The 23022-nt window shown below is 40.8% G+C and overlaps 1 protein-coding gene across 2 annotated transcripts in view; it reads left to right on the top strand.

The window, feature by feature from the left end:
* The window catches only part of tspan4a (tetraspanin 4a), a 192308-nt gene that overhangs the window by 150529 nt on the left and 18757 nt on the right, over window positions 1-23022 (top strand). For both annotated transcript variants that reach the window (XM_078794702.1, XM_058045907.2), the window contains 2 exons: window positions 7052-7153; window positions 11385-11516. In XM_078794702.1, the coding sequence (XP_078650828.1) occupies window positions 7052-7153; window positions 11385-11516 (234 nt within the window). The remainder of the gene's footprint in view (window positions 1-7051; window positions 7154-11384; window positions 11517-23022) is intronic.

The following is a 23022-nucleotide window of genomic DNA, read 5'->3' as shown; positions in this document are numbered from 1 at the left end:
CGGGTAAACAGAAACAGCATAAACAGCCATGTTGGTAAGACAGGTTAAAGCAGTATTAACTCACATAACAGGCATTAGAAAAAGTGTGAGGAAGGGAAGGTCGGGAAATACTTGGAAAAATAGCATTTGGTGCCTAAGATATTACTATTTTGCTCGCTCATTTGAAATATGCTGTTTTTATCCACCGGATCTGGTTACTGAGATATGATAGTATACCCTTCAAGGAAAACTGCACTTTTTTGGAATTTTGCCCATCATTCACAATCGTTATCTGAAACATAAACATATATTTTTCTCCCTTTTGTGTGTGCTCTAAACTCGAAAACAAGTTAGTATGAGCTAGCTAATGTTAGAGCAAAAGTTTCATTGTCCAAAAAAAATGGACTAACTTGTACATTAACCAAACTGCAGTGATGTTGTTATTGTAGCAGCTAACAGGAATTACTATCATTATCTGGCTGCTCATCTCAGCATCACTCAGAGACGGAACAGACGGAAGAGTGGATACCTAGCTCTCAATTTTGCTACAAAGACTCAACAAGATGCTTTTTACCTGAGGACTGGAACACAAGTGTTGTGCTGGAAGAAACAGCCACTCCAAGTGTTGTAGCTGTTTAAGCTGTCTATGATATTTGAAATCAATGCACTCGGAAAGAAGTTTTGATAATGTTTTAAATCATCAAAAATACAGCAAGATACTGTAAGTATTACCTGTTATCATCAATGTACTTATTGATCACAGCATGTATATAAAAAGATAACACGTTGTTAGAGGTCAAAAGAGATGCCTCCCAATGATGTGCATTGTTAGCTGGCTCATATGAACTGGTTTTCTTTTGTTAGAATGCACAGAAAAAGGAAAGAAAATATGTGTTCATAAAGGTTTGTGGATGTTGGGCAAAATTTTAAAAAAAGTGTAATTTCCCCTTAACAATCATGAACTGTGGATTAATCAGCACAATTTTTAAAGATTTGTTCTCCTGTGTAATAAATGTTATGGATACATAAGTCATTGTCACGCCAAGGAGAGGGTTGGAGCCAAAATTCTGCACACAGGCAGGAGTTGGTAGCAAATAAAAAGGTAAGTCTTTATTGCTCCTAAAGCAAGTGGAATAGTGACAACAAAAAACTATGGTGCAAAGTGACAAAACAGAAAAGGCACCATGAGGGAAGCTAGCAAGGTCCTACAAAACTGAAAAATAGCTACCAATGAATGAAAGTAGGGAGCAGCTACCTGGTTGGTAGGAGGGCAACAAGCTGCAGGAGAGAGAACAGCGCTACAGCAGAAAAAAGGAGGCAGAAGGTCTGGTCTGTCTAGCATGTGGCGTGCATCCAAAAGGAACAATACTACCACGCCCCCCTGCTGCCACAGGTGTGCTTAAATGGGAGAGGAGGTCATTGAGAACACCTGTGGCTGGCCGGGTAGCTCCTCCCATCAGGGCGAACCAGGGCCTGAGGGGAGAAAGAGAGATCATGAGTATGAGGCAAAAGACAACTGAGGAGAAACCAGTGGGCAGCTCCCAGGAGCCAGGGTGTAAGGGGGTGTCACGGTGTGGCGTGACAGTATTCCCCCCTCCCGACTAACCAGACGGACCTAACGGGTTACCTGGTTTATCGGGAATACTCCGATAGAAGTTTGAGATGAGGGACGGGTCAAGGATAAGGGCGCGTGAGACCCACAAACACGCTTTGGGGCCGTAACCCTCCCAGTCTATGAGGAATTGGACCCCTCTGCCACGCCTCCTGGCATCGAGAATGGACTTAACGGAAAAAGCAGGGTTGGTTTGGGGGTGGTATCCAGAACAGATGCTGGCTGTGGCTCCCAGAGACTTGCAGAATGCCCTCCATGTGGCTGCCGCAAATTGCGGATCCCTGTCCAACACCACATAGAGTGGAATCCCATGGATGCGCACCACATGTTGGACCAAGAGTTGGGCCGTCTGCATGGAGGATGGCAGCTTGCGGGTGGGATGAAGTGGGCTGATTTGGAGAATCTGTCGACGAATGTAAGGACGGCAGTGAAGCCTCTCAAAGCCGGGAGTTCAGTAACAAAGTCCATGGCCACGTGAGACCATGGGCGGGAGGGGATGGGGAGGGGCCACAACAGACCCAGATGATGGATGCCAGACCAGATCAGATACCAGACTCGAAGATTTGTTCGAGCGCATGTAGTGCAAGCCGCTACAAACCGCCTGGTGTCAGAGTGCAGAGATGGCCACCAGAACCTCTGAGCAAGAAGGAAAGTGGTCTGTTTGGCCCCCGGATGGCAGGCGAGCTTGGAACAATGAGCCCAAACCAGGGCCTCCGAGCGGAGGTCTTGTGGAACGAACAAGCGGTTGGGTGGGCCGGAGGTGCTTTGCTGTTTGCCTCTCTCACACGCCTCTCCACCCTCCATTGAAGTGAGGGATGCGGGATTCGGGTAAGATGGTCTCCAGAAGGCGGGGTTCCTCCGGTGGTGCGAACATCCTCAACAGGGCATCAGGCTTTCCATTCTGTGACCCTGGGCGGCATGTGACGGTGAAATCGAACCGAGTGAGGAAAAGGGCCCAACGTGCCTGGCGGGGCCAGGCATTGGGTTCAGCCGTTGGGCGGAGCGGATGTAGGATAGGTTCTTGTGGTCCGTGACCATGACGAATGGGTGAGCCGCCGCTCCAACCAGTGCCTCCATTCCTGTAGGGCGAGGACCACTGCCAGGAGTTCATGATTTCCAATATCGTAATTACACTCGGTGGAGGACAGACGTCTGGAAAAGACGCGGACGCCGATGGGGAGAAAATGAGGATGTCGTCAAGGTAGACGAAAACAACGTCCTATCATGTCATGCAATACGTCGTTAATGAGGGCTTTAAAAACAGTGGGTGCATTAGTGAGGCCAAATGGCATGACGCGGTATTCAAATTGTCCCAGCGGGGTGTTAAAAGCCGCCTTCCATTCATCGCCCTCACGCACAAAGTGGTAGGCATTGCGTAAATCCAGTTTAGTAAACATGACGGCGCTATGGAGGGGTGTGAAGGCTAAATCGAGCAGGGGCAGAGGGTACTTGTTTTTGATCGTGAGCTTGTTAAGGGCACGAAAATCGATGCAGGGTCGCAAGGAGCCATCCCTCGTCTTAACGAACAAAAAACCTGCCGCCAAGGGTGAGGAGGAGGGGCGTATATTGCCGGCCGCGAGGGAGGAGGAAATGTAGTCCTCCAGAGCCTTTTGCTCAGGCAGAGAGATATTATATAGGCGCGAAGAGGGGAGTGACGCTCTCGGCAACAGGTCGATAGCGCAATGATAAGGGCGGTGGGGTGGGAGTGACATGGCACGATCTTTACAAAAACCCTGGTGAAAGGAATGATATTGCTCGGGCACTAATGAGAGGTCGGGAGGAGCCAGTGGGGAAAGGTCAGAGTGAGAACCGGGAAACGAGGCAGAACGCAGGCAATTTGAGTGGCAGAAATAGCTCCTACTGGTTATCTTTAGTGGGACCAGTAAATGAGAGGGCTGTGCTGTCTAAGCCAAGTAAGGCCAAGAACCACTGGCGCCGAACGAGAAGGGATAACAAAAAGCTAATGGTTTCCTGATGGTTAGCAGCGAGACGAAGAGAGCAAACACAAGTCTGGTGAGTGACATTAGCAAGGTGACCCCCGTCGAGGGAGCGAACGAACTTATAGTTCAATTTTTCCATTGAAGTGTGAATACCGGACAGAAAATGACATTGAAGCCATATTTTTCACGACTAAAGACGTATTTATACATCTTTTACGTTTTTGTTTTTTGCTGAAAAGGCACAAAGAGGGGATGATGTAACTTTACAACAGAAGAGAGCATGTTTGGTGCAATTTTAAGCCGAAAAACCTGCCATAAGGAAGTGAAAACCAGGGAGTGAAAAGGCATCTTGTTGTGTTGAATGAAGAAGGTTACGCATTGAAGGGAATTGTGCACATGTATGCGTGTGTAAATGCACACAGTTCAGTTGCAAATGTGAAAATACTGTAGTTGATGATGTTATACTTGTAGAAAATAGTCATTTTCAAATAAAACATTTTATACGTTGTCAATAGCCACGTTTACATGAGGAAATTTTCTCTTTCCGAATTGAATCTTTCCGAATGACCTTTCCGAAAGCAATGGTATACATGGAAAAGAATATTCCAATCTCTTGTCTACATGCGCCGCTATACTCAACCAGAAGACTCAATGGGGCATGCCCAGTAAAATGTAAACATCAACATCACGTGATACTGACTTCCCCGAGTTTTTCTTTCACTTGTTGGAATAACTCCGGATTGCCAGTTTTTCGTTTGTCCAGTCTTGAAATTTAGTTTAAATCAAAAACAAACTTTGCTTAGCAGTCCAGTGCCGATTGCTGGCCTCCATTTTTTTAAATCGAAGAACGTCCCGAGCTGCGTGTTACGTCATATCTCAGCATTCGCTGAAAGAACACAACCGGGAACAGGAAAAGCTAAAGTTCAATCTTATTACATTCTTTTCGTTTGAGCAAATAACCCGAATGGAATTGGAATATTTAGGTCCATGTAAAAGTGGCTGATGTTGTGGCATAGTTGTTATATATAAATAAATAATATAAATAAAATAATAAATATTCATTCATTCATTTTCTACCGCTTTTCCTCACAAGGGTCGCGAGGCTGCTGGAGCCTATCCCAGCTGTCTTGGGGCGAGAGGCACGGTACACCCTGGACTGGTGGCCAGCCAATCACAGGGCACATATAGTAGACAAACAACCATTCACACTCACATTCATACCTATGGACAATTTGGAGTGGCCAATTAACCTAGCATGTTTTTGGAATGTGGGAGGAAACCGGAGTACCCGGAGAAAACCCACTCATACACGGAGACAACATGCAAACTCCTGTACACCACATCATGGAATGCATTTTGATCACAGCTTCGGTCCGGCCAGAACCAGAACCAAGCCAGAACCACCACTGAGTCAATATAAGTTGAGATGCTACACTCTGGAGTTTCACAGACATTTTTCAATGATTTTCAGTTAATATGTGTTGGAATGTCGGAACTTGTTGAGCAAACAATCTTTTACCTTGACCGTGCAACGTTTCAGTTCTTTTTTAGACCTCCCGCATATATTGGACTCATTCCTTGCATGGTTTGATGGCCATGAAAACGGTCCTATGAGCTTCACAATCACTAAATCTGCGTGTAATGTCCCCACCTGTGAGCAATGTTAATGTATTAGACAGCAATCGCCACCAAATTCATTCAAATTAGTGATAGAGAGGATTAGAGAGGCGCTTGAGAAGAATTCCTCCAGTAGAGTTTTTTTTGTAGGATCTGTCAAGGAGCAGCATCCTATGAACACGTTTTATTTGTCACTCATCATTTTATCTCAAGTCCACAGTGTGGAAATTATTAACAGTGGCTCACCTCAACTCTCTGTCATGATCAAATCACAGTGTCACCTCAATCATTTGCCAAGGGCACAGCTGGTTACTATGGCAACAGGAAAATCCAACTGGGAAATATTTTGTCTGTGTTTGCACAGCTTTATGCTGCAATTTTTAATCTTAATTCGAATACTCTCATAATGTAGCAAGCAGTCCTGTCATGCATGTGACAGAAGCATATTATCAAGCACTTCAGAGTCATGCAGTTTAAATATGATGAAGCATCTACAAAAAAAGTTTTACATTTATCATTGGTTGGTATTAATGTATAATTTTATTGCTCTCTGGTTCTACCATATATTACTCATTGTGTGGAAATATGGGCTAATAACTATAAAAGCAATCTTCACTCGCCAAATGTACTGCAAAAAAGGTCAGTAAGGATAATTCATAATGCCGCCTACAGAGAACATACTAACTCCTTATTTCCAAAATGACAAATACTTCAACTTGCTGATATAGTTCATCTTCAAACAGCTAAAATAATGCATAAGGCTAAAAATAAGCAATTAGCTAAAAATGTCATCCAATACTTCTCTACAAGAGAGGAGAAATATGATCTCAGGGAAGAAGTACATTTGAAACACTTCTATGCTAGGACTACGTTATGCTAGCCATAGCATTTCAGTATGTGGAATCAAACTATGGAATGGATTGAGTAAGGAAATCAAACAATGCACAACGATGAGCCAATTCAAGAAACAATACAAGCAGTTGATGTTTGCTAAATACAAGGATGAAGAGTCTTGAACCAGTCATGATGTGCTATATATATCACTATATTGACACTTACTATGGTACCCATTATGGCATTGGATGCTCATATCACCTCCTACGAGGTACCAGGTACATTATTAAAAACAAAATAAAATAAAACCTTAAACTGTTATTATGGAAAGCAGGAAGTGAACAGAGGATTTAATAAGCTTTGCTTCTTCCTACTCCTACTTTTGGACACGTGGAACTGGGAACTGATTATGGGATGCACTCAATTGGAATCTGATGCATGTTCAAATGAAATAAAACCATTACCATTAACATAAATACTGTGGCTGTCAATTGCTTAAAATATTTAATCATGATTAATCACAATTATTATTATTATTGTAAATATTATGATTTGTATTTTACTTAATTATTTCTCAGGGGGTGTATTTTAAATTTGACTCGAATACAAATACAAATAATTTTCTGACTTCAACAAATCCAAATACACCTGCTTGCACATCCCCAACCACAAATAACAGTAAAGTAAATCCCAGATTATTGGCGGTTCGGTTTGATGCAGTGGGTGTTCCTCGTCAAGTGCTTTGACAAGATGTGATGTTGTGTAACTGCATGTTTTAAAAGTCCCATGTCTGTATGACTGTAATTGTCTCTCAATGTGTTAAAGTGAATTTTAAATGTGTGAGCGGCATATTGTTGGGTTTGTAAGTACTGCTAAGGCGGCTTTTTAGGGAGGTGTCCATTATTTGTTTGTGTGTCATTTGCTGAGGGTCTTGGGACGTAACCTTTGCAAAATATCAGCCTATTAATATATACCGCATGTAGTTTTCATTTGAATATCATTCAATTTCAATGTAAAGCAATTTTTGGATGAGTTGAGTAACAGCATTTCCTGCTCTGTTTTTTTCCAGATTGACCACTATGCCCAGAAGGATTTGAAGAAGGGCCTCCAGCTCTTTGGCACTGAGGGCAACGTGGGTCTGACCAACGCCTGGATGATAGTTCAAACTGATGTAAGACATCATGACATCTAGTGGGGCTACATGTAGAGATAGAAATACCTTGGTTTTCATTATTAATCCGTTCCAACAGGTCAGACAAAAACTGAAACGTCCAAAACCAAATGTGACGTCTGACTACCATACTTCCTCTACATGCTAGCCATGGCCAACAAATTATCCCAAAATTGCAGAGCCCATGTGGTGCGGTAACACGTATGTCGGGACGGAAGTCTCGCAAGATCCATTCTTGTCTTCAGTCATGGGGCTCGAACTTTGTGGCGCAGTGCAAGGTGGCACAGGATGGCGCACCACACTCAGTGGTAATTTGGTCCAACACACCACTGTGTGCATCCAGTTTGGTAATTTGGTAGACTGGCAAACATTGACCTTGCAGGGCAAACAGTCTTACAGGATACTGTATTTTGTAAACTAAGTACTGCAATATTTGGTATTGGGTGACTAAATTAAGCATTGCTATCAATGTACCAGTTTGTTTCACACAATTATGTATGATAACCAAGACATTGTACACAAACCAAGCCAAAATATGTTTCCATCAATCATATGAAATCATATGAAAACCAGGGTTTAACTGTTATTCCATACTTCTTATAAGACCTTTGGATGTCTCGTTTTCTCTCTGACTGCAATCATTTTAAGGTTAATGGAATAGGAAACTTTATTCTTGTTGATAATACTTACCGACTTTTCTATAAAAAAAAAGGACAGCAGAGAAAAATATGTGAAATGTCTCTGCCACATTCTAAGCCTCCCAAGTTTAAAATGCTGTGGTAAAAAGCTGACAGAGATAAAAAGCACCATCCGGTCGGGGAGGTAATCTTTGTTCCCAGCTCTCACTTTGATGTGCTTTCCCCGTACATTTGTTTTAAATTCAAGCCGAAAAAAGAAGCAATCGAAACTTAGAAATATAAAAAAGTGGATGCGTGCTGCCAATAATGCGGCTGGTGATGCCTTCAGGTGACATCAAAGGACATGTTGGAGACTTCGGGGGTCTTTGGTTTTATTTCCACATTTGGTTTCATCCGTTAGCCGACATGCAGTACATGCTGACGGCTCAGGTGTGTGCATGTGTGTGCACAAAGCTACACCGCATTAGCGTGTTCATGTGTGATGAAACCACCATGACAGCGCTAAATAAAATGTGTGGGAGGGCGGGGGGGTTAATGTGAGGCTGTCGCTGCATGCAGGTTGATCGTGGCGGCATGGGGCACTTTTTGTCAGATCACCGTTGGATGTGTGATAGCTCTGTTTTGCCGCTATTCTCGCTACCAAGCCTCCTTCATAGGTACATGCTGAGTCACTGAATAGATAATAAGGCATATGTCCCTGGAGCAGGGTTCACCCTGAATAGTATTAGCTCACTCAATAGTTAAGCATCTCCATGCACCACATGAGGAAAAATACACCAGAGATGTGTGAGGACAGAAGTCACCAGTAGTGTTTGTTCAGCATGATTCTTAAAGGAAAACTGCACTTTTTTAGGGGGGATTTTGCCCATCATCTGCAATCCTTTCCCTTTTCTATGCATACTAAAGACAACAAAACAAATCAAGAGACAGATTTGTACTGCACATAATAGCATACTGGAGCCAAAACTGTTCAACTTGTACATCAATGATATCTCCAAAGTTACGAAAGACTTAAAGCTGGTATTATTAGCGGATGATACCACTGCTTTTTGTTCTGGAGGGAGTACAGACAAAATCATTAGAAAGGTCAAAGATGAAATGGTCATATTAAAAAGATGGTTTGATGATAATAGATTATCCTTGAACCTAAGTAAAACTAAAATCATGCTGTTTGCTAACAGCAGAAAGGACACGTACCAGCAAATACAAATAGATGGTGTAGACATTGAAAGGGTGAAGGAAAATACATTTCTGGGGATCATAATAGATGAAAATATGAGCTGGAAACCTCATATTACAAATATACAACATAAGGTGGCTAGAAATATTTCAATATTGAACAAAGCAAAATTTGTTCTCAATCAGAAATCACTCCACACTCTTTATTGCTCTCTGGTTCTACCATATCTTACTTATTGTGTGGAAATATGGGCTAATAACTATAAAAGCAATCTTCACTCGCTAAATGTACTGCAAAAAAGGTCAGTAAGGATAATTCATAATGCCGCCTACAGAGAACATACTAACTCCTTATTTCTAAAATCACAAATACTTCAACTTGCTGATATAGTTCATCTTCAAACAGCTAAAATAATGCATAAGGCTAAAAATAAGCAATTAGCTAAAAATGTCATCCAATACTTCTCTACAAGAGAGGAGAAATATGATCTCAGGGAAGAAGTACATTTGAAACACTTCTATGCTAGGACTACGTTATGCTAGCCATAGCATTTCAGTATGTGGAATCAAACTATGGAATGGATTGAGTAAGGAAATCAAACATGGGCATGCCCACCCCGCTGTGATTGGTCACACTAACAAAGTGCTTCTATGAACTATGAACCATATAAGGAAGTCAACCCCTCTGTGATGTCACAAAGGTGCAGTTTTACCACGCCTTTTGAAACCGAGCGATTTGAGGCATCCCAAACTTTTTTCAGGGCTCACTTTGAAATGAGCAAACCTCATTATCTCAAACTTTGGCATCGTTTAACACGAGAACACAACATTCTAACTACATTTATAGGTCAGAAAAGTGGGAAAAACAAAAACATTTATTCGGTGCTGAAAATAATATATGGCTTTATATGGCTCTATATGGAACTACAGTAAAGTCTCGTTATATCGATATTCTCGGGAGTCGGAAAAAATACCGATATAACCGGACTATCCATATATCCGATCCTTTTCTCCTTGAGTTCATGGATTGTGTATCTAGCATGCTTTTGTACTACAATACATTTTGTACTACAGTAAATAAAAATAAACTTACGCTGTAGTGATTACCGGTTACCGGGACATAATTCACCCCGGAACTATCGACAGGGAAAGTGTTGCCACCCGGAGGGGTAGGCGCGAGGGACGGGTGTTTTCCGCTGTGTGTGCTGCACTCTGGTGGTGGAAGTGTGAAAAATAAAGTTGACTGGAAGCAGCCGTTCGCCGTGTTCTTTTTTGGTATTGAAATCCTTAAGCAAAGATTGATTTAAGCTGCTTTTGTATCGATATAAGCAGACCAAATTGGCTGGCGGGAGATGAAAAGGGCATCCTAGTAACCGGATTATCATAATAACCATGTATCGTACTAACGGAGCTAATTATATCATAAAAGACTATAAATTTGCCGGGAAATGAAAATAGTATCGTAATAAGTAGTAATTCGTTTTAACCGATATCGATATAACGAGACTTTACTGTATATTTTCAAATGTGTTGCTTTCATGGCTCTCTTAGCCAAAAAGGTGTTGTGGTAAAGTGTACAGTAATGTAGTTCGATTGGTGTAAAAATGTTAATAATAATAATAATAACAATGTTAATGTAGCATGATTAAATGGTACATTGAGAGCACTTTTTGGAGTCTTTTTCAGAAGGTTTTTGTCAGGTTCAAACTCCTGTGACACTTTCAAAAACACTTACAGAAATACAGAAGAGACAGACAATATTTAAAGTTACTCGCAGCGAGGAGAGTGAAACCACATACCCAGTGACATGCCGCTCCACTCTGAATATGCAGTTTACACTCCTCTCTTTTTTTTCTCTTTTCGGGGGTCCCTACTACATGGTCGTGCAACTCTGGGGGGGGGGGCAGTTGCACAAGCTGTATTTGTTTGTCTATGTGTGTGTATGGATATAAGGGGGATAACTAATACTATAATAATTGTATCTACATTTTATTCTAACAGTTTTGTAGGTGGAATAAGTGTTTCCCAATAAGCTGTCACTTTTTATCTGTGTCTTTCTGTGTTTATCTGTGTGTATCGTTATAATGCGCAGAAAAGAGAAAGACATGTCTTTATGTCGCAGATACGTAAGGATTGTGAAGATGGGCAAAATTCCAAAAAAGTGCTGTTTTCCTTTAGGTGGACATTAGTTCACTCTTTTCACAAAATGGACTGATTAGGATGGTAATGCTAATATGACACCTCATCAGATGTCTTAGGTGCACACATGGAGAAGATGAAGTATGCTCAGAAATGGTGTGAATGGAAGTATTGGCTGTATTCAACACAAAAGGGTTTGCATATTTAGGGCTGCATGTCATGGCAAGTAATCCCCACAGAAGACAATTTCATATTTTTTTATGTCTGTGATGCAGTTCCGCTGCTGCGGCGTGACCAACCACACAGACTGGTTTGAAGTCTACAACGCCTCCCGCGTGCCGGACTCCTGCTGCCTGGAGTACAGCGACAACTGTGGCCTAGACAACCCAGGAACTTGGTGGACGGCGGTAAGCACCAGCATGACAGACGTCTTAACAGTTGGTGTTCTTTTGTGTCTTTTTATTTTGCTTTGCTTCCTCAATAATACATCAGTCACTGGGAAAAAAAACACCATGCAGACGGCATTGAGGGTAGTGTATTCCTTTTAGGGTTTGCAAACAGGAAGAGCAGTAAACACAAGCATAGCTTAGATGTCTGAAAATGCAACTGCAGTGTCTGAACAGATACTCATTAGCACGGATGTTGTCTTATTACAACTGAAGAGTCCGACTTTAACCATTTACAAGCACCTACAATGTGAGATACTATGTCATGTACGCTTAAGCATCGTGATTCATACCCTGGCCAAATGTTGAGTTAAAGTGAATTTTAATTTGTTGCTTTTAGCTCCAAACCGCTCATGAGAATGGCTTCAGACTTGAAGAAGAATTTGTTAGTGATACTAATGAAATCAACATTTATATTGTACATTTTGCTTATTATTCATATCCATAGTCCCCGGTGGTATAATGGAACACGCTTCTGCCTTTCATATGGAAGAAAGCATGGGTTTCATACCCAACCATAGTCTGACGTAAAAGTTAATCCAAAACCATTCATCCGATTGACTTGCTATAACGATCCCTGACAGGGAATAAGCCCAAAGTGAAGAAAATATATTATTCATATCCATACCTGCCAACCCTAACTTTCTCACAAATTTCCCATATTTTAACTTTCATCCAAAAAATATCCTTCTTACTTCTGCAGGTGACAGTGGAGACTGAGAGAATAATGGTGCAGTTTTCCCAAATGTCTTTGTAACAGAATCCATGACCCATCGAGTATTCATTGGCTTTCAATATTTAATCATTTTCCTTAATTATAGTTATGACGGTCAAACATTTCAGACCAAAAGAAAAGCAAATGGTGGCCGTTTCTTCTCTCTCTGAGCTTTTTCACTTCCGCCATGATGGTAATGTTCATGGTTCCATTTTATTTCAACATGCATCAAGTTACAATGGAATACGTCACATGATTCCATTCACAGTTCCACGTGTCCAAATGAGTAGAAATGATCATTCATTCATTGATTCATTTTCTACCGCTTATCCTCACGAGGGGTTGCGGGGTTGCTGGAGCCTATCCCAGCTGTCTGGACTGGTGGCCAGCCAATCACAGGGCACATATAGACAAACAACCATTCACACTCACATTCATACCTATGGACAATTTGGAGTGGCCAATTAACCTAGCATGTTTTTGGTATGTGGTAAATGATCATAAATATTACAATCAGAATGGTGATAAATAACAGAGATACATAACATGACCCTTATTTTTAACATCCACTGCTTGTATCGTTTGAATTTGCTCATCCTTGTATTGTTTAAGGATGAGCGAGTATACCACTATAGTATACCACTATAGTATATCACTATAGTATACCACTATAGTATATCACTATAGTATACTACTATCTGTATCTGTTCACCCATCGAAATGATTTGGATCCGTATCTGTCCTCTGAGTGGGCGGGGTATAAACCAGAAGTGGGTGTGGTTTAACGTGGAAATGGACAGAGTTGTGCAAGTGATCCTTGACACTTTATACTTTAATTATTTTTAATGAGCTGTGTGAAGTCGGTGATTCATGTAAACATGGCAAAAAGGGAAATAATTTGCCAGCTCTGTTGACTGTACTTTCTCAAAAGCTCAGTACTACAAGCAATTTTACAACTGACTTTATATTACTAGAAAACAAGCAGAGAAAAAACACAGTCAGCGACTGATGCACGATCGTGCCCGCTGTCTTGTGTATTTTATGAAACAAGTTTTTTTTTTGTCCCGTCCAGCCATTGGGGCAGATAGTATTGCTGATCTAAATGCCCTTACATGCTAAACAGATTTGCTCTGTGTCAGGAAAGGTGTTGGCTACAACTTCCCTGTACCATGACATTTTATTTGCCGTTATTTGATGTTTTTGTTATGCGCATTTGGAGCGACCGGACCGGAGCAAGAAGAAACACAAACAAGAAGCAGAGAAACTGGGATGGGGATTGGCGGGGGGGCAGTAGAGAGAGAGAGACAAAAACAGCAGCAACAAGAATTCCCATAACAACAACAGTGACAAACAGGACTGCATGAGTTAGATGTGTGTTCTCCTAGCTTTATGTATTGCTTCCTGTCAGCTAAGTAGTTTTTGACACATTTCTGAAATAATCCCCTGATTCTGTACCTTTCTAAGTTTGTTATTAGGATGTCATGATTGATTGTATCATAGTCTTTTGTCAGATCCATGAATACTGCAGCTGTACACTTGTATGATATATAGCATTAGTGATCTCCTCTGTAATTTTAATCAGTGGCATGGAGGTAGAAATGTTAGCTCTCTATCTGTACTGACGATCTGATGGTAATTCATTCGCACTGATAAATTTATCCAACTTATTGTTGAATAGCTTTTCAATTATTTTAGAGAATTGTGGTAATAAAAAGGCTAGTCTGTAGACCAGTAAACTGATTTGTTGGCTGACTAGCTGTTTTTTGTTGGGGAATTTTCAAGTCTGAAATGATGCATTACTGATGTATGTCATGGATTACCCTTTTATAGTTTCATTATGATTCCATTACATTACACATTTTTCTTTACAATTATTGACAATATCAATATTTCCGTTTTTTTTTGTCACATCAGTGAGAAACGTGGAATTAGGATTCCTTCCTATTGTTTCATTCCTTTCCTTGAATTTTGGAATTCCTTCTTCCAGTTTTGGACCAATATTTAGAAAGTAGTTGTAACGTTTCAACTATCTCTTTCATATCAACATTATTGGTGCTTCCAACTGTGAAATAATGATGGTTGTTGTCTTATTACTTTCCTAATAATGCTGTTTTAGATGCCCCAGGTTGCTCTAATGTTGTTTTTATTCTTGTCTAATAGTCTAATATCCATCTAATAATGATGGCTTTTATTTTCTTTAGCACAGTTTTTCTTTTTTGATGAATAATGGGTGGTATTCAATCATGAAACAGCATTATTTATTCATCGGTATAATTTTAAAAAGCTGTGATAGCGTGAAGCTGCAAAATAGGAAGCAAGAAGTGGTGATAGACGGTGCAAAAAGTGGATAATGTGCACACTAGCAGTTCTGCATGCCTCACACTGATGGAGACAGGCGCTGACTCCTGATGTTTCTTTGAAATTATTGCTTTAAAAGCAGGATTGCATTTTGCAGTTGGGTGTCGCAATATTTTGTTGCAGGTAAACATGCTGGAGAAAGCATGAATATCATGAATGGCAATTGTTCTGTTATGTTTTTTTTTTAGTATCATTATTATTTTGACTGTGAGGTGAAAATGAGGGTGTGGAGTAGTTACAGATTAAAAAAAACAAAAAACTTTCCGACAGGGTTATTAGTAGGTAAAACGTACTGTCTGCTTTTCGTTAATTACCAGAGCTGCGTGTAATAGGATGAATATTTACAAGTGAAATGATACAGCAGGTTGTTACAAGAATTAGCTGGGTTTGCAGAGATAATATGTAAGGACAGCTAATATCAAATATTAATTTAGAACAAACTCCACCTCCTTGTGACCTGCTTTTCAACCGTGCAAACTCCTCTGCAATTAATTCATGAAATCCCTGCCTTGCCGTATTGTATATCCCGTTATCTTGTCAGTTACTAACATAAGCACCATTCTTTCCGTCATACGCTGAGTTGAAAAAGTAGTGGCTGCTCTCTGTCTTTATAAACTGGAAAGTCAAGTAAAAAAATACATAGAATATGTCCTTTTTTTCCAAAATGTCCTTTTCCCTATTCTCCATCTTGGAGGATTCCAGTGTAGCCTAAGTACCCTGCTATTATACATTGAAATATACAGTACAGCACAGTGTCTTACTAGTATGTTATGCATATACAAATAAACAAATGATAGCATATCCATATCACATTGAGTCTATTTCAAAGTTTGATTCATGTATAATTTCATGAAGCCGCACCTTGTCTTCATTGTCTGAGTGCTACTGATGCCATTCATTCAATAATCAAAGACTAAAAAGGCTTTCTGTAGAGGCAAAATGGTCTATTTTCATGATGTCAACTGGGTTAAGTCCATTCCTTTCTTCCTTTATCACAAGCGTGCTCACAAAGAAGCAGGGGAGGGGACAAAACTAGAAGAACAAAATCCCGGCTCTTGCAATTCTAATCATTGAAAGCAGGAAAATTGTGATTATGTATTTCAAATAAAATGGCACACACACACAGTCAGTGTGACAGACGATGAAACATTAAGCAACCGTTTGCCTTTTTACATGTTCTATTGATGCAAATGTGAAGCATAAATATTTAAAACATCACATAAAGAACATTTATGTAATGTTTGAGTATGACAAAGCATAGGCGGTTGCCAATGGGAAATGACAAATTATGGTACCAGAAGCTTACCATGATCGTATTTTTGAGGGAAATGATCGTTAATGTTGCTCAGCACCATCCTACAGTAAAACGTCACCACTGGCCCTCAATAGTACTGCTTACTCACATTCAAAAAATGAATGGATTTCAATGCCATCATATCATGCAAAGAAGAGTGCACATCTCACAGGATTAAACACTTTTTTGTTTTTGACACAAAACTTCCAACTTCTTATGCTACATTGAAGCAGCAAACAAATTATATACTACTATATACTTTATACTGCGAATATGGTGGCCAACTCCAATATCCAGCTAATGTAAGGCTGTGCACTTTAATGCTACTGCAGATTTCTATATCTTCCAGAATCTGCATCTATTCCAGCTGTATTTTTTGGGATATTTTTGGCGTGTTTTTGTCTCTCTCTCTACTGCACGCCCACTCCACTGTATTTGGTCACACTCCTATGTGCTTTGGAGGATGTCCGCACTACTACTGAACTCCACTTTCTAATTTTGTTGCCACAGAAGTTGAAAATAAGTGAATAACCTCTTTGAAGAGCTACTTGATAAGTGGCTAGGAGCTTTATTCTCCGTGTATGAACTCAAAGATTGCTAACATTTCCGTGTTTACTGCATTTTTTTTTTTTGTATCCCGTCCAACCATTGGGGCAGATAGTATTCTTGATCTAAACCCATCTAAATGATTTGGATCCGTATCTGTCCTCTGAGTAGGCGGGGTATAAACCGGAAGTGGGTGTGGTTTAACCTGGAAATGGACGGAGTTGTGCAAGTGATCCTTGACACTTAATACTTTAATTATTTTTAATGAGCTGTGTGAAGTCGGTGGTTCATGTAAACATGGCAAAAAGGGAAATAATCGCTCAGTACTACAAGCAATTTTCCAACTGACTTTATATTACTAGAAAACAAGCAAAAAAAAAACACAGTCAGTGACTGATGCACGATCGTGCCCACTGTCTTGTGTGTTTTATGAAACAAGTTTTTTTTTTGTCTCGTCCAGCCATTGGGGCAGCTAGTATTGCTGATCTAAATGCCCTTACATGCTAAACAGATTTGCTCTGTGTCAGGAAAGGTGTAAGCTACAACTTCCCTGTACCATGACATTTTATTTGCCGTTATTTGATGTTTTTGTTATGCGCATTTGGAGCGACCGGACCGGAGCAAGAAGAAGAACAGAAAGGAAAGAAGAGAAAGGTGGGGGGTGGGGCAGTAGAGAGAGAGACAAAAACAGCAGCAACAAGAATTCCCATAACAACAACAGTGACAAACAGGACTGCATGAGTTAAATGTCAATGATGGCTAAGGGTCACAATGGAGATGATATCAGTGAAATGAAACAGTCCAACTTACCAGTAGTAATAGTAACAATGAAGACATGAACCATGATAGTAAACACAATTACAGCCATACAGTTACAGTCATTAAAATCTCACTGCTTGACATCATTATTACTGTAACAATAGCATACCAATAGCATATAGACATCAGGGATAAGATGGTAGATTGTGTAGATTGTGCACCCATATGGAGGTGTGTACTTCTGTTGGTGTGCAATAAAAAAATATATCCAGCTTAATATGAATCGTTGTTTTTAGTTGTTCATGATTAGTTGTCTAATTGGTCCCCTTTCTCTGTTAACACAAAGTCTGCGCTGCGTGTTGGCTCATTTGTGATTAGATTACTAAGGGGGGGTGATCTGGCGTGCATCCAGCACAACCACTGAGACGAGCAATGAGTGGAGATGTCTTGTGCTTTTTTTTCTAGCAGAATTTTCACTTCTAAAATGTTGATTTCGGGGGACAAGCCATTTATTTCCGGGGGGCGTTGTCCCCTTCCCCCAGCCCCAGTGTAGAGTCGGTTCCGGTTGGCAGTATACTTCCAGTTCCCATCAGGCTGAGTTCCCATTATGCAAGACGTCTCAGATGTGATGGGACAATTCATGCAAAAATGTACATGCTGGTTCAAACGCTTACATTAAATAGTGGTTGCCGTCATTGCTGTTTTTTCCATTGAAATGCGTGCAACCCACAGAAAAATCTGCATGTGAGGTTTTGGAGACCCGTCATCAGTGTGCGCCTGTCAGCCAATTTACCATTACGCAGGCTGCGCTTCGCCTGTGCCAAGAATGGACCAGGCTGGAGCTCACAAATTTATTTTCACCTTTTCCGTGCTGTTTTGTCACGAAATCGTCACCACGCCAAGCTGAAGATGTGGACACCTCCCCTGGCACGCCACCACGGCCATCTTGGCGCAGTCCAGTCTACCAAATTACCAAATTGGCTGCGCACAGTGCTGCACTTGCACATATTACCACTGTGTGGGCTGCGCCCGGTTCCGCCACCCTGGGCCACCTTGCGCTGAGCCATGAAATTAGAGCCTAAACCTAAAAAGGCTAATAGCAACTGCAACTGTGCAACTGCAAATAGCAACTGTGAGCTTGTAATTTGTATGCATGCAGGGAAGACGCTCCCTGTATGCACACTCTATAATGCTACTTAGACCACCGCTTACCTACCCAAAATAAGTGCATTTAGGACACGGATACATGAAATTGTTACTAACAGCCTGCACTTCTGATGCTTCAACATGACCAAGTAACGTTGGAAAGGCATTGGGCGTCACCAATGTTCGCCCATGTTTACAAAACATTCCCATATTTTCTCTTCACCTGGAATCTTCAACTCCAACCACGACTGCTCGCCTCTTTAGGGAAGTTTGCTGTCCTTCAAACCAGAACAAATAATACCCTGGAGGCGATTGCTCTGTGCTAACATGGTGTAATGATAGCAGTGAGACAGAGCAGCGGGGGGGTGGGGGTGGGGGGGCAAGCATAGAGCTTTGAAACTGAGCAGTCAGAGCCATCCCAAACTTCTTTCAGGGCTCGCTTCCAAATGCCCAAACCTCATTATCTGAAACATTGGCATAGTTTGTCACGATAATGACATAGGTTAGAAAAGTGGAAAAAGCACAATAGGTCCCCTTTAATGTTCAGTTGTGTTAATAATACCCCTGGGAGAAATCCACAGTAAAGCGATTCATCCAAAAAAATTGGACACCACTCGTTTGTGTTTCTTTGTCAAACAACTATGTTTTTTAGACGTGCCATGATTTTCCGAGCGGTGATCTCTGCCACCATTTGAACATTGCAGCAGCGACAGGAAGTTTTGCTGCTAACGCTAACAAAAGTAAAACTGCTGTCTTTTCCCATCCGCTTCTGTTTAAGCCTTTTTGGCAGAGCTGCTGCTTGGTTTTCTATGTCGTCTCTTCCTCCTCGTCTTCCAGCACTTTCGTTTTATGCCTCCGCCTCATTGTGTCCATTGTACATTGTTATTTACTTTTGTGTGCTAGGTTCAAGGTCACTTGTGTGCCATTATACGTTGATTAAAGAGGTAAGTGAGGCAATGTTGAACATCAGGCGCTGTGTAGGATGAATCCTGTTCATGTTTGCTCATAGCCATGCGGTCAAGGCGTTACAATTATTTTTGAATAATGAAATTATCGTACAAATACAATAATTATGTTACAACAATGTTAAAAAAAATCTAGTTACATCAATATGTCATGATGTGCTATTTGAACACGATTAGTTGATTGAAATCATGTTACTATTTAAAATCAAATTACTTACTTTGAATTCAACTACCATGTTTGTTAGTTTCAGTATTATTCAATGGACAAAATTGGGTTTTGTTAGTTTCAATCTTGTTGTTTCAATTCATCTTATTTTTTATAGATAGAAGTAGTAAAGGACTTGTTTAAATCAAATGACAAAGTCTACTAACATGCAAGAAACATGCAAACACTTAGAGGGGACCTGTTTTGTCACTCTTCTGACCTACAAATGTTGTTTTATTCTAACGTTAAACAATGACAAAGTTTCAGATAATGAGGTTTGCGCATTTGGAAGTGATCCCTGAAAGACGTTTGGGATGGCTCTGAACACTCCGTTTGTAACATGATGAACGCCATTCGTATTGGATTGATGGATATGAAATTGGTTCATCAGATTTTTCATAGAATCGTACTCAAACAACATGATTGAATCATACCTTTATTTTATTTACAATGGACATATTTACGTTACAATGCTTTGTTTACTTTTTGAGTCTGGGAATGATGATTGAAAAGCAACCACAATTCAAACCACCAAAAATAAGTGATAAAGTTTAGCTATTCCATAAAGAGGCAGACCGAGTCAAGTCAAATCAAGCCAAGTCCGTATGTCTAATATAGTGCCAATTCACAACAGAGGTTATCTCAAGGCACTTAACAAGTAGAGCAAGTTTTGAAGCTCATTATACATTAAAGAGAACCATCTGAACCCCACATCAGCAAGCACTTGGCAACCGAGGAAAGACCTACTTGTGGATTTGAGTGGCCCATCATTGGATGTGACAAACAAGCGGCTGAAACGTTTCTATCTGCCTCGACACATATGGCACTTGGCGTGTCAGCTTATGACACAAAAGGTTTACCAGCAACAAAACACTGACAGTAGCTTTTGAGTTACGCTTGTTGCATATAATTATTCATACGAACGCATAGAGGTGAAAACATAACCTGTTGGTGCAGATCAAAAAGGAATGACAGCAACAGCTCCATTTCTAGGGATCGGGATTCTGTCTTTAGCCTCTCAGCTTGATAGATATGTGGATGTATTAGGAATGACAGTGTTTTCAGGGCTTTAAAGTAGTATTATAAAAGTCACATGCTGTAAATGTAGATGTACCCGTAATTAATATTACTTCATAGCTTCATTGCTTTACGGTTCGACCCCAGGATGCAGAGAACAGGACCAAATGCAGGGAAACAATATTTATTTTAGCAATAATTGCAGCAGAGCGGCACGGTGGTCGAGTGGTTAGCACGCAGACCGCAGTTTGCATGTTCTCCCCGTGCATGCGTGGGATTTCTCCGGGTACTTCGGTTTCCTCCCACATTCCAAAAACATGCTAGGTTAATTGGCCACTCCGAATTGTCCATAGGTATGAATGTGAGTGTGAATGGTTGTTTGTCTATATGTGCCCTGTGATTGGCTGGCCACCAGTCCAGGGTGGACCCCTGTGAGGAAAAAGTGGTAGCAAATGAATGAATGAATAATTGCAGCAGAAGGACAAACAACAATGATCCCACACAGGAAGAAGCACACACCTGAACTAAATACACACATAAATTAGGGCCAGGTGTGGGTGATTAGGGCAACCAAGGCAGCCACGGGAAAACAGGAAGTCAAATACAAAATAAGAGAGTGCAAAACGGAAACCAAAGCCCAAGAAGGTAACTCAAAGAAACTGTGACGTGGGAACCCACACAGGGCGTGACAATGAAGTAGCTTTACCAGGCCTTCACTGCAGCCACCTAGGTCTTCCTGCATTCACTTTTGTCTTGAGTAAGTGAAAAACATGCTCTATTGGGTCGGGATCCGGCCATTAACTTGAGAGATATTCCCTTTATTTTCATCCCATTGCAGTTTGTGTAGGGTCATTGTTCAGCTGCACTTTGAAGCGCTGTCTTGTCAGTTTGGTGGCGTTTGGCTACACCTCACAAATCATCTTGTTACTTTTGTCAGCAGTCACAGCGTCAGCAAACACCAGAGCGCTCGTTCATACGTGTCCATGCCATAACTCAGCCTGCACCATGTTTGACACATGATGTGCCCACACCCCTCAGATGGGCTGACCCATGTCGACATGAGTGCTTGTTGATATAACCCAAACCCAAATAGCCTATAACTTGCACATTTACTTGTGATTTTGGTTAGAGACAGCAGGAGGAAGGGCAATAATACACCTATGGCAGTTTGTTGTCTTTTTACAGAAATATCTTGACGACTACGGCTATAAAGCTTTTGTACATTGTACATGTGAAAATGTGAAAATGTAGCTTACAACCTGAAAAACATCATAAAATGGTTGGATTTTCTTAGTTGCTGTGGTAGTTTTCTGAAGCTTACGTCGCCCTGAACAGGAAGTCATTGTGTGAACATTTTTGTCGCTTGCCTCTTCCTGGTTCGAATTACGTTTGCGGCCATGCTGTTTCATGGTTGAATACAGCCTATTATTAGTGGAAAAAATATATATATTTACGCAAATTGTATGTATTTGTTCACCTAAATTATATAAATAAGCTTTTTTTTAGAATAAAAATGACTAAATGAACTGAAATACAAAAACAAGCCATTCAGACGATGCATTGAAAGATGCTGTCAATGATATGTAGTAAGGGTGTGGATATGTAGTAAGGGTATTGTAATCAATATTAATCGATACATCGATGCACATGCGCGCGATGTGAGTGTATCGGCTCATTCACCAGGTATGGTGATGCGTTTGTGGGTATCGGTAAAATCAGATGCAAGCGCCATTTCATGAAGGTTCAACTTCACCCCATATTTTGTTCCCCAGGGGCAATGAATGCACCATCATTCATTCATTCATTCATTCATTCATCCATTCACTCACTCACTCATTCATTCATTCATTCATTCTCTACTACTTTTCCTCACAAGGATCATGGGGGTGCTGGAGCCTATCCCAGCTGTATTCCCCCCCCCCCCCCCCCCCCCCCCGAACAAGAGTTCAGCACAGCAGGTGACATTAGAACAGCAGAGCAGTTGGCTTCTTCCTGAATTTTGAGACAATTTTAAAAGGGTAGAAGTTGTTTTCCACTTTCTGCTCCCCACTACTGTATTAGCCTAGCTGCTAGCTCATTCATATTAGCAGTATGTTTAGCAGACAGGAATATAAACAAATATTGATTCCGCTGTTGAAAGTGTAACTTTAACTTTGTTGTTGCTGTACTGTATTTTTTACAGCAGTAATTATTGTTGAATTGTTGGACTCCACCACTGAACCGCTGCTATTGGAATTGCATAGCCATGTGAAAGTGGGAGGAAAGTTGTTGCTGTTTTAAGATGGCAAAAAGAATGATGAAGAAGTGGTGCATAGTAAAAAAGACAAACAGCACTTTAGTTGAATTTACTGCCAAGTGCCTAGAAGGAATAAAGCCAAATCCTTTTTGTAGGACCATACTGAATTACATTTTTACCTTTGCTTTTTAGCATCATTTTGAATTGCATCATATCACAACAAATT

Source organism: Doryrhamphus excisus, linkage group LG11 (genome assembly GCF_037039965.1).
Source record: "Doryrhamphus excisus strain RoL-2023G ecotype Guam linkage group LG11, RoL_Dexc_Guam_v1.1, whole genome shotgun sequence".
Lineage (NCBI taxonomy): Eukaryota > Metazoa > Chordata > Actinopteri > Syngnathiformes > Syngnathidae > Doryrhamphus > Doryrhamphus excisus.
This window is presented reverse-complemented; position numbering and strand designations above follow the sequence as displayed.